This window comes from Astyanax mexicanus, chromosome 8 (genome assembly GCF_023375975.1).
Source record: "Astyanax mexicanus isolate ESR-SI-001 chromosome 8, AstMex3_surface, whole genome shotgun sequence".
Lineage (NCBI taxonomy): Eukaryota > Metazoa > Chordata > Actinopteri > Characiformes > Acestrorhamphidae > Astyanax > Astyanax mexicanus.
The window spans coordinates 29893643-29910990 of NC_064415.1; the positions used below are offsets into that span (position 1 = coordinate 29893643).

Below are 17348 nucleotides of genomic sequence, written 5' to 3' on the forward strand. Positions count from 1 at the left end.
TGCTTGCCGAGCCGTCGCTAATTGGTCGCAAACGAGTCACAGATGTATGGCAAACATCTAGCAGGTTTAATATCTAGACCAGTCGGTGACTAGCTGTGTGCACTGCTATATAGTTTGACACAACACTACCACATTGCATTGAAAATTCTAGTGTACATCGTACACACAGTATATTCTGCAAACCTTCCAGTGTTAAATTTACAATTTAAAAGGGGAATTTAAGTAAAATTTGACAAGTTTAAATTAGTTAACTCTACGGCCTTTAGTTGTCCTGCTGACTTCATCATAGTTAATTCAGAAAAAGTGCTGGACATATATTTTCATTGTAGATATTTAAATATACTGCCACATGTATCAGTCAATAGACGTGTGGAAGGTGTGTGACAGGACATGTTCTTTAAAGCAATAGTTAACTGAAAAATTGCACTATTTGTTACTTACCCTAAATGTAATTGATTTTCTGGGACATGTTTGGAATCTGATGTTTGGTTCCTGATGTTTCAGAACAACAGGATAATAAATAAAACTCAGTTAATCATATTTTTGTGAACTAGTCCTTGCACGGAATATATGCAGTATATTCAGTAATGTTTTTTTTGAGACATGAGTGGTGTCAATGTACGTTTCTAACTAGAACTAGCAATAAAGCTTTCACTTCTCCACTGATTGTCTGATTCGTCTACATTTCAAACAAGTTGACAAACTCAAACACAACTGATGAACCAATGGTAAAAGAGATGTCATATTATATACAGCGTTGTATGTATAAATGTGTATGACTCTGAAGTCTGTTTCTGTGTTATTGTTTTTTTCTACAGGGTATTTGCAAGTTTTAAATCATGTAGTTACATTGTAGTTACATTGTCTAAAAGGCTTGAGAACGCATGAGTTACCGCAGTGAAACAGAAAATGGCGCCCCCTATGAAAAAGCACAGTGGCTAAAAAAAAGTGAAGTTGAATCTGTTGACTTTAGCTCCTTTTAGTTTTGTCTTTACTGCTTATTATATAAAACAGCAGGTTTTAACCACATCTCCCAGTGTGAGGGTGGGTTTACTGGTATTCCTGCAGTAACACAGTGGATTGGAGGTCAGTTTGTTGGGGCTGAGCTTGGGCTGAGATTGGGTAATTCCTGGCAGTAATGTGACAGTCTGCACTTCCTTTACTCTTCAGTTTCGTTTCTGTCGCGGCAGACTTCAGGAGCTCCAGCCTGCCTCACCCTCAGACCAGGAGTTACTGCAGAGGAGACTGAACACTGACTGAGGACCATGGCTGTGACAAGGAACCGAGCGGTCAGCTTTCTGGTGGCCACCTTTCTTCTGGCTGCAGGTAAACTCCAGTTTTACACTCCATTTCTGACAGGAAACTGAAGGGAAGGAGAGAAATGCGCATGGCTGCAGGGCTGCTGTGGGTTTACTGGGTGTTACTGATGTTGCTGTTTGAGAGTAAACAGTAAAAAACAGAAGTAGGCTGTAGCTGTCTGTCAGCTGTGCAACAGTTTAACACAGCAATTTAACACAGGGTTTTGACATTTAGGCTAAAATCAGACCGCCTGTGCTTAATAAAGCTGATAAATAAAACGGGTAAAACGTAGCTAGATAACTTTATTTTAATGCTGCGTTTTAGTCTTTTTTAAACTAAATATTTTAAGATTTGGGGGTCAGTTTCAGTTTCTCGTGAAGAGGTGTTGCGAAAACTGCCTAAACTTTCCATTCCCTCAAACAGAGAAAGAGAGAGGGAGAGAGATAGAGAGAAAGAGGGGGGAGGGGGGGGGGGGGAGAGAGAAAGAACGAGAACGATAGGGAGAGAGAGAAAAAGAGAGAAAGAGAGAGAAAGAGAACAATTTTCTTAGATTTAGCTGTAATAATGTTTATTAATAATTAAGCACAGTAAATAGTAATTATTAATATATAGAATAAGTACAGAGGTCTGAATTAAATCTTAACTGGTGATCATGTAACAACAGGTCCGTCCAGCAGGTTTCCGTCTAGATCACGTGCAGCTTGTTTCATGTGACTGATATATATATATACAGCTCTGAAAAAAATAAGAGACCACTTAAAGATGATGAGTTTCTTTAATTTTGCCAAATTGAAAACCTCTGGAATATAATCAAGAGGAAGATAGATGATCACAAGCCATCAAACCAAACTGAACTGTTTAAATTTTTGACCCAGGAGTGGCATAAAGTTATCCAAAAGCAGTGTGTAAGACTGGTGGAGGAGAACATGCCAAGATGCATGAAAACTGTGATTTAAAATAATCAAGAGGAAGATAGATGATCACAAGCCATCAAACCAAACTGAACTGTTTAAATTTTTGACCCAGGAGTGGCATAAAGTTATCCAAAAGCAGTGTGTAAGACTGGTGGAGGAGAACATGCCAAGATGCATGAAAACTGTGATTTAAAAAACATTTTTTTAAGAAATTAAGAAAAAAAATATTCTGGACTTTTAAAACCTTATGAATATGAACTTGTTTTCTTTGCATTATTACAGGTCTGAAAGCTTTGCATCTTGTTTGTTATTTCAGACATTTCTTATTTTCTGCAAATAAATGCTCTTAATGACAATATTTTTATTATATTTGGAAAAATGTTGTCTGTAGTTTATAGAATAAAACAATGTTCATTTTACTCAAACATATACAGAGAAACTGATTCAGAAACTGAAGTGGTCTCTACATTTGTTCCAGAGCTAAGGGTTACATCCCTGATAAAACAAAATCAAGAGAAAACATACTACTTATTGAGCTACTTAATGACATTCTGGATCGTTCAGTATCATTCTGTTACAAATCTGATAAACTTCTTGTATTTTTTTATATCTCAGTTAGGGGTGTGCCATATCATGTTGTATGTAATAATACATTTAATTTTCTTTTTTTTGCAGTATGTATTCTTGAAAAAATGTAATTCATATATATATATATATATATATATATATATATATATATATATATATATATATATATGTGTGTGTGTGTGTGTGTGTGTGTGTGTAACACAGCCTTTCTCTTTTCTGTAAGTGTAGTAACTATACCATGAATAAACATTATGCTTCCTCATTTTTTCTTTTCTTATCAAACAATACACATGTATTGAAGGTAGGTTGGTCTGAAAATTGTGTTTTATCATATTTGATGTAATTAATGTGTTTTTTAGTTTAACTGCTTCAGAAAAGCATTAAAAAAATTAAATATAAGAATATTCTTAGTTCAATGAAGGCTTGGTAAGTGTAGGTTACAGTAACTTCCCAGTGGGCCAAATCAAATGTTAAATCAATAGCAAAATGTATAAATAGAACACTGACATGCCTCGGGACATGGAAAATGAAGTAATGTCATGTGCCATGACTTTTGTCAGGTCTCAAGGAAGCAAAAGAATGCAAAACTGACCTTTGGGATATTCATGTGTGGTGTTCTGTATTGAATGATCACGTGGTTTCTGCAAGAGTTGCTCATCTGTTCGCATGGACAATTCTTTGCAGATGCCACCTGTCACAGTCATTACCACCCACTGTGCTGTCCACTGTGAGTGGTAATGCCTCCAAGGACGTATTCCTGGTACACATGTGACACTGTGGATCGAGGAACTTAAATTGCCTGTAACAACTTCAGAAATGGAATGTACTGTGTGGATCTATTTGACATCCACTATCAGGCCTCGCTTAATAATTCTCCCTACCAGTGTTCAACCTCAGTCACAAGATAACACCTCACAATAATATTGATCTGGTTGTTCCCAAGCCATCCCCTGAGATAACAGCTCATGATCAATTTATATTCTGCTCGATGATTGCTGGCATGTCAGTGTAAAGGTTTAAGAATATTACAAGTTAATATTTGTGAAATAGGTGGATGATTTGAACAAGGCCTGGTAGATATAAATGGACATATAAAGATTCATTTTTAAGATAAGCAAATTATTTGTCACATGATTGTGGCTTTATTTAATCTGAGTGTAGTTGCCATTATTGAATGTGTCTAATCTGCATTTCCTTTTTACACAGAATGAAAAAGCTGTAACTGCAATTGACTCTCTCTCTCTTTTTCTCTCGCTCTCTCTAGCACTCACTTTAGCTCAGGAAAATAAGCGTCCTGTTGCCACTATCGTGCCCCCTGGTAAATTTGATAAGCCTATTACAACCCCCCATGCAACAACCCACGCCCCCACTAATACAACAACCACCCATGCAACAACCACCACTAATACAACAACCCCCGCCCACACTAATACAACAACCACCCACACAACAACCACCACTAATACAACAACCCACGCCCCCACTAATACAACAACCACCCACACAACAACCACCACTAATACAACAACCCACGCCCCCACTAATACAACAACCACCCACACAACAACCACCACTAATACAACAACCCACGCCCCCACTAATACAACAACCACCCACGCAACAACCACTCCTCTACCTGGACCGACAAAGTCAACCACTCTCACCCTGGGCAACTACAACATTAGTGAAGGATCCCTCCTGTGCATTGTGCTCAAGGCTGCAATTCAGATCCACGTGAACAACTCTAAGGTATGGAGCTGTCTGTACAGGTGATCTGGTGATAACAGACTGCAGAGATAGCAGTATCAGATCATTAGTTTGACTGTTTTGTCAAAACAGCATGCTCCAGCTGTCGTAACTGTAGTTAGCAGAGATCACCTTCATCTATGAAGTATTCTTATAAATGTAAAATGATGTGTACCAATTAATACACACTTATTAAAGCTCCCTAATTTTTTTTTCTTCTCTGTAGGGGAATGGCACTTTTATCGTTCAGCCAAGTATGACTACATCCTACGGGCAGTGTCAAAATGACAAAACTGGCAAACTGGGACTTTCTTTCAATGAGGGAGTCATCGTCTTAAATTTCGTGAAGGTAGGACAGAGTATGTTTTACTCACATGTGGAACAGTTTAATATGCTAACAATTATGTGTTCGGGATCAGGACACATTGCCATACAGTTGTGTGTACATAGTTTGGCCATTCCTAGAGAAATTACATGTTTTGTTGACTTTCAAACTGAAATTAAGTTTAGTCTTTAACAGGAAAACACACATATATATAAATATATATAGTTGGCATTGTTCTGATAAGAAGGAAAGCGAATGATCTTTCTGCCTTTTTGCTGAATTTTACATAATGGAAACAATAAAATGTGTCAAAACCATAGTATACACCACATTTTTTAGGTTTTAGCTTGTCTTGTCACTGCAGAAAAGTAAAGTATTGACAATAGAACAGGACTGTGTGGAGCAGATAGACATGAACCAGTTAGCACCATTCTAAGTTCACAGATGTGGGCTACAGGAGTATAAAGACCCCAACAGTTGAGCAGTAGAGCAGTTATATTCACCGGAACGATGGTGCTCCATCCAATACTTTATGGATGAGATTGGGGAGTTGGAGGTAGATGAGGTAGGGAGTGATCGTTTAACATCCACACTTTATTTAAAACCATTGATTTCAGAACAATCAATGTAGAAACAGTTGTTCCAATAAGTTTGTTTAAATAGTGTAACTTCACAAAACTCTCTTCTGCTTTAAAGGATTTTGACTAAACAGGAATTAATCTGTAATGCTGTGCTTTGTAAAAATGGCGCTGCACAGCTGAATGTTCTTTTAGAAGTCTAGAGGAGAAGTAAAACTCTTCACTCGATCCTAACATTAAACACTGTAGATGCTGATTAGTCACTGATGGGTGCTGTAAAATAAAAAAAGGAACTTTGTCCCCTAAAGAGGAAGTAGGCCTATAAAAGTGCTATTTTTCTCTCGCTCCAACACACCTTAACAACCTACCAGAAACCAGTTGAGCACAGATGGCATACAGCATTGCGTTTGTGATTACGTGCTTTGTTTCTGTGTTATAAAAGGGAGTCATATAGATTACAATGTATGGTAACTTATAACATTATGTCCACATTTATGTTTCTACATCTATCATCCACTTTGTCAGCTCTACTGAGCATATATGAGGTCTTTGTAATTCTATAATTATAATTACAGACTGTAGTCTGTATGTTTCTGTTCATAGTTTATTATCCTTCTTTTACTCTGTTCTTTAATGGTCATGATCCCACATGACCACCACAAAGCAGGTCTTTTTTAGGTGGTGGATAGTTTGTGTTTGTGCGTGTTGTGCAGATACGAGTGGATCAGACACAGCAGTGCTGCTGTAGTTTTTAAACATCTCAGTGTCACAGCTCGACTAAATATAGTCCACCAACCAGAAATATCCATCACAACTGACCTGTGGGCGGTATCCTGTGACAACTGATGAAAGACTGGAGGATGAGCAACACAAACTGTGCAGCAACAGATGAGCTTCTGTAATTACAGAACTACAAAGTGCTCCTAAATGATCAGTGGAGCTAAAACTGGAGAGCTAAAGTGAATAATGGTGTTGAAAGTTAAAAAAATATAATGTTATGTTTGATTGATGTATATGGTAATTTATTTAGATTGACTATTATGTTCTACTAATGACCATATCATTATTAGAACCCCCACACAAATGTGCTCAGTCTTATCAAAGGCCTTTTGCAACATCTCAGTTGACCATGACTTTGTCACATGTCATATGAAGTCCTTCTCGTATGAATCATCCACTGTGTGTGTGTGTGTGTGTGTGTGTGTATGTGTGAGCCATTGTGATCTGTAGGTAACTGCTCATCCGTTTTTTTTTTTGTTTTTTTTTTTCCAGAATGAGACCACAAAGACTGTCTATGCTAACTCTGTGGCTGTCAACTTGACCTACGCCTTCACTTCTGGAGGTAGGTGTAACAGCCCTATGCATAAATTAAACACACACCATTTTTAATAAACCTTGTGTTTATTATTATTACTTTGTGAATCAGCTGATATAAAATATAGCATTATCATACTACAACTTGTCTTGACGCTTTTCAGTTGAACAGATGGTTTCTTTTAGCTTTACTGTTTTGCAGCTGTTTACCATTTCATTTTTCATTTTTGGGGTTTTACACAATTACGCAAGAATTAAAAAGGAACTCAAAATGCTACATTTTTTAAAATCAGTATTACATTTTATAGGCCAGAGGTATGGTGTGTCTCCTCGGCTGCACATCATGATAACACCACATTTATGGCTCAAAACATCTCGCTGAGGCTCATGGTCACATGAGCAACATTATTAGCTTGTTTTTATATTCGTGCTTCGTGAGGGTGTGAACCTCGCCGACGTGATTAAGCAGAGTAAACACGCTGTGAAATGAGGACAGGCTAGTTTGAGGTATTAGAACAATCTTAACTGAATCTTTTGCTGGATACAATGTGACTGAGATAATGGTGTAAGTGGTTCGTTTTCTCAACTATGAGATCACTTCAGCTATAAGTGGGACCTGATCATTGAAGTTTTAACTGAAGCTAACATGTAGGAGGTCGACAATCAATTTAAAAAGCTGCTTTTTGTGTTGTGTTTACTGCAGTTGTGATCACTGCAAGGAATTGAAGGAAATTAACTGTTCTTTTTAGCAAACGCTGCAATGCGGTTTATCCAGTTTGGCAGCACCTATACAGTAACTAACGACACTATCTGTTGAAAAGGACAGGGAGGTGTACAGTACATGTAATGATTACGAAAGACCTTGAACAGCACAAAAACACAATTAAAAACTATATAATGTGCCCTTGCCACAAATATTGTTGAGTCCCAAATAGATTGGTTTATTGGTTTTCCATTTGCACTATGAGGCTATTAAAACAGTAGTCTATTCCACTGGATCATTAATAGGCAAGCAAACACAGCTCCACATTGACATGATGCCACATGAATGTAGGTCAACTACTAAACTTTAACAGTATTGTATAACACGCGCTACTAAAAAGACGCTTTACAACTGTTGGAGTCATAGTTAACAACAGCTTTTATGACATTAGGCTGAAGCTCTTATCCAGAGTGACTTGCATTTGAACCATGCTACTCAGGTAGGTGAAAAGACGCATTGAGCTAGCTTCATACTTAAGACATTGCAAATGATGCTAGCTAGGGTGTGCAACCATTATGCAACAGCTGTTCTTTATTTTCAAATTGTCCTTTTTTTAACTGCACATCAACTGCTATTTAAGTATATACTGCATTTAAAAAAAATAAATAAAGCATCAAGTATAGACGACAACAGCAGTTCACGTCAGCACTTGACAAGAATTTATTTTCTGCATTGTAGATTATTATTAAAGACATGAAAACAATTAAGGGACTCATATGTACATAGTAAACAAAAAAGCGTTTTTTTTCCCCCACAATTCCCTGACCTAAACCCAAACTGAGATGGTGATTTGAGGTGATTTGGAATGAGCCGAAGCTTTAAGGCACAAAAAAGAAAAGCAGCCAAATATGGTTCAGCACCTCCAGGAACTCTTATACTTCAAGAATCTGACAAAACTATTTCGGGTGACTCTACCTCATGAAGACACTGAGATATAAATACTAAGAGTTTGCAAATCAAAACTCATCAAGGCTAAATGTGGTACTTAAAAGAATCTAAAGTATAAAACATATTCTGCTTTGTTTAACACTTTTTGTTTACGAAATAATTCCACATGTGTTCCTGTATAGCTTTAACATAGTCTTTAACATTTTTATAGAACATTTTTAGAACATCATAAAAAGATAGAAAACACATTGGATGAGAAGTGTTGTGTCCAGACTTTTGACTGGTACTGTATAACTGAACAAGAGTCTTAACAAAGCACTATGACTGGCTAGTTGTTTTGTCGTTGTAGCATTGTGAACTTGCAGAGCCTGGGAATCAAACCCTGGGAAACCCTGGGAATCAGCAACAGCATTCTTATCTACTAGTTTACACCAACCTCATTAACAACCACTTGAATGATAACCTCATTTTACACAGCTGGCAGGTTTTTCTAGGGTATTTTGGTGAGGTCAGTTCAGTGTGCACAAGTGTTATTTGCATGTAGCAAAATTCACATGTTGACTTGGATAGCAACGACCGAATTATTCAAAGTAGAGGGTGGCAAAGTAAAAAAAATAACTTCTGTGCCTAAAAACACTGACCAACTTCACACTTACTTCACACATATCAAACAACTCTGACATTAATACTGTATAAATAAAGGAAGTGCACTACTAAGTATGAAAGAGAATTTAATTAGCACTGTTTAAGAATCTGCTGCTGATACAAATGTATTTGATTGCATATAAAATATTGTGATGAATATTTGGTATCGTAAAAAGGTCCAAAATTCTCTTGATACGATATTGTTAACCTGTTACCAGGCCTTGGTTCATATACGTGCTACAAGTGTAGGTGATACAAAATCCTTTTTTACGCACTAAATTTAGTTATTTACATTCTGAAAATATTGAGGGCTTTGGAAATTCCTACAGGACACTTGGAGAAGCTGCCTGTCTACTCTCTACTTCACTTACTAAATTCAGATCAGTAAGAGAGACAAATTCTGCATGTTTGAAAATAGACATAGAAACTAGACAACTGGGGCTCTGAGTTGTGCAGCAGACTAAGGCGCTGCCACTGTGATCAAGAGATCACAGATTCGAATCCTGTTCATGTAGCTTGCCATTGGCTACCGGAGCCCTGAGAGAGAACAATTGGCCTTGCTCTCTCTGGGTGGGTAGATGACGCTCTCTTCTCACATCACTCTAAAGGGTGATGTCTGCAGCACAAGGCGTCTGTGAGCTGATGTATTAGAACTGAGTCGCTGCACTTTCCTCCGAGTGCGCAGTGATGATACTCGGCAATGCTGCATCAGCAGCAGATCAAAAAGAGCTGGTGGTTGACTTCACATGTATCGGAGGAGGCATGTGCTAGTCTTCACCCTCTTGGTGTGTTGGGGCATTACTAGTCATAGGGGGAGTCCTAATGAGCAGGTCGGGTGATTGGCCAGGTAAATTTGGAGAAAATGGGAAACAAATTAGAAACAAGACAACTGTAACCAAACAAAAGAGTTGGAGGACATGAGCTGTTGGATTTTATTTACATAAATATTGATTTGAAATGAATTTATAGAAGCTCCAATTTTATTTATTATTTTTTTCATTTATTATACTTTCAATAATGTTCCTTATCGAATATGAAACCTTTTTATGTAATGCTTGAATAGAAATCCTCAAGATTTAGGCGTGTAATATCAGGCAGAAAATAGACAAAAATGCTTGCCTGAAATATCGCCTGCCATCAATTCAAATAATTAAATGACATTCAGAAGAAAATTTTACATAGGGTAAAAAAAGTATTGTGTTTGTAAAAGTTTATCACAGGACATGATAGCTGGTATTTTTGAAAATCCTATTGCACATACATATATAAACATTCATATAAAGTTCATAAGCATGCTGTGGATTCTTAAGTATATATTGATTGTATGATTAATTTATATGCCTTCATATAAATTGTCATGGTATAAAAACACACTTTCAGACTGATACAATCTGAGTTTAAGAAAAGTTTATGTTTAATGCAACTAGAACAGTGGTATCTAACGACAAGTAAAACACTGCTTTCTAGTGGTCAAGGTTTAAACACAACACCAAGTCAACCACTGTCTTACACCAATCTTAACATGTGTTTTTTTGAAAATTGATACAGTATTACAGAACAAAATTCTATAATTTAAAACAAATTTTAACACACTCTGCATTGGATCAGGTTACAGTTCTCAGGTCACATCTGACTGTATTATAAAATTAGTTGACATACAGGTTGAATGACACCTATCAAAGGCCAAATCTGACCCATACCAGCATGTTTCAACCTGTACAGTTTAATCAGATAGTCCTTTCAGAGCTGAGGACCAATGCCTACACCCTTGTTGTCCTGGCATAAAGGTTTAAAAAGATTATGTTGTATTTATTTTATTACATTTTTCCTCCTTTCTTTCGTTGCAGTCAGGACCACTATTAGTAACGTGAATGGATCAACGCAGGTTTTCACTATGAGTGCGAGTCACTCCTACTCCTGCAAGTCGGAGATGGTGTATATGGGTAATGGCGTCAATCTGGAGTTCAGCCAGGAGAGGCTGCAGGCATTCGACTTTGGCAAAGATGGACAGTTCGGCCCAAGTAAGTAGCCTATGCAATTTATACACAGCTTGATAAACTGAAAACTTGTGAAAATGTGTGTTTTTTATGAAACAAAGACTATGTTCAGACTAGCTGGGCTGCAGCTATCGATTATTTTAGTAATCGAGTACTCTACTAAAAAATCGATTTAATTAATCGAGTAATCGGACAAAACATATTTGCTTGCTTAAAAAGCAATTCAAAATACACAAGAGAAAATAAGAAATTTCACTTTATAATGAATGACCAATTGGTTTAATTTTTAATTTCACAACATACATTTCCAGGTTGCAAACACAAATAGAAATTAATAAAACACAAAATAAACATAAATGCCACAAGTAATAATTTATAATTAATAATTTCATAAATTAAGTTAAATTATTTCAGCATAGGATTTCTTGTAAGTAATAAATATAGGGCATAAATCAATAATAAAGGCAAAAACATTGGCTTTATGCTGTGCATCTTAGCTTCACAACAGCAGAGACTTGCATTCTTTTCCCGCCAAGTCAGTGGATTCTCTTTCTTGGACTGGGGAAGACGTGGAGTACTTGTGACAACAATTTTTTTACTACTCATATCTAATTAATTTACATAAATAATACTAAATGACACAATACATACGTAATTTAATGGCCGTGTATTCCGTCCAGAGTAACTTTAGCTCAGCTAACTTTAACTTGTATTTGTTTATATTCTGAACTCCACAGCACTGTGTTTACTGATTTCATTAAGCTTATATTAAGTCAAGAACTTGTCTCTGTTCTAATAAAATAACCACACACAATAGACAGTATTCCTAATACTCAGCACTCCGCAGTGCTGTCGTTATATTTTATTAAGGTATATTAATGTTAATATCGTTGATTTATTATAAGTTAAATTTACCTGCTCTCGGCTCCACTGCTCCAAAAACCTCCGCCTCCTCCACCTGCTTCTTGTCCGCGCTAAATTCCATGCTCTGCGTTTTAAAATTAATTAAACGATTCCTCGAGGCACATACAATGAAATGATCAGTTTTTTTAATCAAGTAACTCAAATTACTCAAGTAATCGTTTCACCCCTAGTTCAGACTGTCAGCGCAAATCTTTTTTTGTATGTCTGGATTGTATCCAGGATGATTTGTGATTGTCTGAACAGCCAGAAACCACATATAATCCACATGAAAATTACAATTAGATTTCTACAGATACGTCTCAGTCTGGATGCATTTCATTTTGTCTTTTGTGCCACACAGGACACATGACAAACAACAATTTAATCTAGTGAAAAAAGTGTAAGCACCTAATCAGATCTGATCACTTGCAGTTAACAGTGGAGACAGTCATTTCAACAGATCTAATTTGAGAAACCAATCTGATTGCCTGCAGTCTGAACACAGGGACAAATGTACTTATTTACTGGTACATCTCCATTGTAAATAAGTGTTGAGAATTAGGAAAAATAACAAAAAGGAAAACAACCATATTTGTTGCTATGATCCATTTATCCAATAACTACACTGTATGTCCAAATGCTTATAAATATTCCTTATAATAAATGCATTCAGCTACTATTTTAAGTTGCACCCATTTCTGACACATACGTGCAAATGCGCGCACACACACACACACACACACACAGCTTGTCTAGTTCCTGTAAAGGTTAAAGTATTGTTAATAAAATAGAACTCTCTGTAACAGATATTGGCACCATGCCATGTCAGGTGTGGCAGTGGAGCAGCTCAGTGGAGTGCTCTCTGCAGTGATTGTGCACTTTCCAATATATTTGCAATGTTAAATGTTGGTCCATCCAGCGTCCTGACCTCACTAATGCTCTTGTCACTGAATTCAGTCAAATTCTTACAGCAATGCTTCAAAATTGAGAATAAAATAGTAGAAAACCCTTATTGGGTAGAAGAAACAATTACATTTTTTTTTTGTAATATGCATGATTTAGGAAGAAAAAATGATTAAGCAGGTGTCCCAACACTTTTGTCCATATAGTGTATTTGGAGCCTACAGTTCACCTGCGTCACTATATTTTCTCTGAGTCTTTGTTTTAGAAGGCTTCACCAAGCCTTTTTTGCTGTCATATTTCCTTGTCGTTAATGGCAACAGGTTTCAGATATCAGTCTAGTCAGCCCAGTTATGCACACACTTTATAGGACATAATCTTGGAGATTGCCTGATAAGGTCAGAACATGTTACCCCCTCCCCCCATACAGATAGATTTTTATTGTGCCCTCATGTTGTTTGGTAGACAGGTTTTTTCTGTTCATATCCTGTAACTCCTGTAGAGCCAAGGCCTGCTGGGTCATGTCATTTACTGTTCAGACTGTTATTACCTGGCCTGTCCGGTTTGATGAGATGTTAGGTCTTGCACTGAAACTCAACCTACTGCTTTAAAAACAGACAATAGTTAGTTCCTCATGCTGTCCTACTTCTAACCTTCAGTTATAATTATGATGATTTTTATTTTGGAGAGCCCGTTTGTGGACTGGGTTTTAATTAACTTCAAAAAGAAAATGTGTATCTTCTACAAAATAATTTATGTGACACTCTGTAGGAGATACTAAATGAAACAAATTTCTGGTTATTTTTGCAACATTTGTAGATATGTTTAGGGAATGTTGCAAAGTAACAAAACTTCCACGGTAGCTTTATTATTCACGTAAATAAATATAAATAAAAAACAAATGCATTGATTTGCAAATCTCTTAGAGCTTATTTGCTTCACATTAGAATGTATAAAACACAGATCAGATGTTGAAAGTTAGTCATTTCACAGTTTAATGAAAAAAATAACTTATTTAGAACTTGCTGGCAGCAGCTCATCTCAGAAAAGTTGAGCAGGGCAATACATTCTGGAAGAGTAAGCAATAGTAATAAAAAAGCTGCAATAGGAGCATTTAATTCACATTACTTATATAAAACTTGTATAAAAAGAACATTTTAGAGAGACTTTCAGAAAATATGTTTTTAAAATTTGAAATATTTTAAATTATTTAAAAGTTGGAAAGGACCATACTTTTAATAACCGTACAGTTAATAATTGAAAATTATTATTATTTTATCTATTATTATTCATTTATTTCATTTGTTGAATTTGATCATGTTTATTGTTTGATTGTCTGTCAAGTTTTCTTGTATGTATCGCTCCTCCCTTCTCCACACCCTAGTTACTAATTTGTGTAAAATTGTAAAAAAAAAAAAGTTGATTTTATAAGTGAATGTCCACTTGTTTTTTCAGATAATGTGTAATTTTGCAGTGATAAATTTTGACAAATTTTAAAGTTTCATTTTATCATGTGCTTAAGCACAGTTTCTACTTCGATTGGGACAGTTATACCACAGTTAGTTCAGACCCTGCAATGTGATTGGCTGAGAAAGGTTTTTTGAGTGCCGTTAGTGCACGATAATGGCACTGTAACAGTTAGCTTTCCCAGTATCACTCCATCACATAAATGCATAAAGACAGCACACATTAATCATAGCATGATCTCCTCCATATACCAAATACACAGCATCTCAGATAGGGGGCTTTATCTGCGCTGCTTGAGTGGAACGGTTTGGGAGAAGTGAAAGTGAAAGAACACTTCTAGCTACATTCTCCCATTTCACCCTCACACATCCACATCTAGGGGTCTTTCTCCCTTATTTCAGCAGACTGTCTGATATAATAGAACTATTTTACCTCGCAGAATATTGATAAACACACAGATCATGTTTTTCTGTCCTCTTTATCTGTAATGGTATAGTAATACACTTGAGGTTTGTGATATAACGTGTAATATTGCCTACAACCAGAGCACACCAGTTGCAACATCACATTTTAGCTTATCTAATATTTTTTAATTGGTGCAACAATTGTAAAATTTAAGTTATGAGGATATTCCAGACTACATTTTCTGGTAGCCAAATGAATCAGAATATATATTTGTGTGAAAGAACTCCATAGATATGTTTGTCTAATCAAATTTTTCTGTCTGTCTGCCACAGTTGACCTGTGCAAGGCTGACCAGCCGAACTACAGCGTGGCCATTGCTGTAGGCATAGTCCTAATCGTCCTCATCGTCATCGTGGTCATCGCTTACATCATCAGCAGGAGAAAGAGAACAGATGGGTACCAGACTCTCTGAAACGCTCCACCAGTTCACAAAGGCATACACCTCTGTCTTTAGTGCCATTTAAAACAAGCAATTTTACATTTACATGTGTTTATGAATTTGAACTCCAGAACAGGATAGAAAAGGGATTTTTTTTTTTTTGTTTGGTAAAACCTGATCTGTGAAAACTGACGACCTTTAATTCAGGCACCAAACACTGCTGCTTTTATGGCAGATACAGTTTGTACTTAACTTAAAATTGTGCAATCATGTTATGTGGTACAAAGCGTAGATTGTAATGCAAAAAGTGCTTTCAGTTCTCCTGTGGCAAATCACAAAGGGATTTTTTTGTGCTTTCTTTGCTTAAGTGTTTTTATGCCTTTGTAGGTTTTATGGCACTGTTTTGTTTTTCATTAGCAGTGTTGTCTGAATTCCCCCTTTATGACTAGGCCCAGTATAATTTAACAGAATAATTTGGTAATGAAGCTAAAATTCCAATGAGGAATAGCCTACTGCTTTACTGACAGCTTAAAAATATAATCTCTTTTTGATTTTCAGCTTTTTAAGTTTGGCAGAATGTGACAGTTGTTCTTTATATTTGGATAAAAAAATACATGATGAAAAGGCCAATTGGAGTGCTCCCAAAGTATATATATTTATTGTATATAATTGTAAAAAATCACTTATAATCTATAATCAACTGCACTATATATTTGAATACCTACACATAAAATATAGTATTTTAGATTATATGAAACATTTTATTTTCATCCATATCCAAATTGTTAACGGTGTTAATGTTTTTGGCACTCAAATAGTGTTTTGCAGAAAGATGCTTTTTGAATTTATTTTACATGTAAACAAAGCAAAAGTGATTTAATGTACATTTTAGTGTAAGAAGGGTTGTGAAATGTTTCTTTATAAAAACTTGAATTGGTATAAGAGCTTTATATTATATAAAGACTCTTTAAAGTGTCAACAGTCTACTTTTTACACAGTGTGTAGACAGTTTTGATGCAGTAAAAATCTGGACTGGCTGGGATTCCTTTGAGAACCATTAGTTTAGGGAATCCAGTATTATCACTCCACAGAGACATTTTAGAACCTTTATTTTAAGAGTGTAATTCATAGACATACAGATATACAGTCATTTGGGTGGAGGGTTTTTTTTTTTTTTTCTTTAAGACTGTTTCTTTAGTCAGTTGAGCATTTTACATTTATGTGATGCACTGTATCTTTAGCATTTAAATTTGATCTTTATGTTCTACAAAATATGGCATTTTATGTATAGCTTAATTTTCTTTTTTTTTTTTACTCTGGTCCATCAAGGAAACATTTTAAGCACTGGCCAGTTTGTAGATTCCACTAACTTTTTAAACATTCCTCACTGTCTAAAAAAAAAAAAAACTTGGACTTCACAATTGAGGCACGATAAAAGTAACCCAATATAAGTTGATGTATCAAGATTTTGTCTCTTAAGTATTTTAAAAGCGTTTGTGTTTGTGCTGTCATATGAAATGCTATGTCAGTTTAAAAGGTAGATGGCAGCTCAATATGATATAGACAGTTCAAAACAATGGAAAACAATGGAAATATATGTTTTAATGGACAGTGAGGATGTATTTTCAGGGCCTTTAGTAGCACTGTTTCTCCTGAACATCATCTTGCATAAGGGACCTTTTAATGAAAAAATGGAAAGTTATAAAGGGAATATAACACAAACATGATTTTGTTTTGTGGCCTAATAAATATCTTTAAAAACATTTTTGAGTCAGTTTTGTCTTTCGATCTAGCCTATTATCAAACAAACAGATAAAAACATAATAGTGTATAATAAATATTATGACAGATCAGTGACTTCATGTTGACTTCTAAAGATATCTGGTGAAAAGTTCTTGTGTTTGTGTAATATTGCAATAAATATTGCAGAAAAAAAAAACATACTGCAATGTGAGTTTTCTTCAATGTCATGTTGCCCTAGTGTAGAGTTGAGGAATTAGAATTATAGGGGCAGTGTTCTATGGTAAACCTAACAATGTGTGCTGAATTGTGTCCTGGCCAATCACATACGTTCTTTGGGTTTGGATTAATTAAAGCATTTACATGATTTAACAGAAAAAAAAGTTTTAAATCAGTCTTTCCATGTCAATGTAAAATTAAAGATTTATGAGCTTCTT

At 35.8% G+C, this 17348-nt stretch overlaps 1 protein-coding gene across 1 annotated transcript; it reads left to right on the forward strand.

Moving 5' to 3' along the window:
• Positions 1-1146: 1146 nt before the first annotated feature.
• Positions 1147-16934, forward strand: cd68 (CD68 molecule). The gene is made up of 6 exons (XM_022662676.2): positions 1147-1326; positions 4066-4550; positions 4774-4896; positions 6723-6792; positions 10908-11081; positions 15065-16934. The coding sequence occupies exons 1-6, from the start codon at positions 1266-1268 to the stop codon at positions 15202-15204; spliced, it is 1053 nt and encodes a 350-aa protein (XP_022518397.2). The 5' UTR covers positions 1147-1265; the 3' UTR covers positions 15205-16934.
• The last annotated feature ends 414 nt before the right edge of the window (positions 16935-17348 follow it).

What these genes read in the sequence shown, in the direction of transcription:
- cd68 (XM_022662676.2), top strand. Translation starts at nt 1,266, where the DNA reads ATGGCTGTGACAAGGAACCGAGCGGTCAGCTTTCTGGTGGCCACCTTT. An exon ending in CTACGCCTTCACTTCTGGAG is followed by an intron (nt 6,793 to 10,907) that starts GTAGGTGTAACA and finishes CTTTCGTTGCAG; the next exon opens with TCAGGACCACTATTAGTAAC. An exon ending in AGATGGACAGTTCGGCCCAA is followed by an intron (nt 11,082 to 15,064) that starts GTAAGTAGCCTA and finishes TGTCTGCCACAG; the next exon opens with TTGACCTGTGCAAGGCTGAC.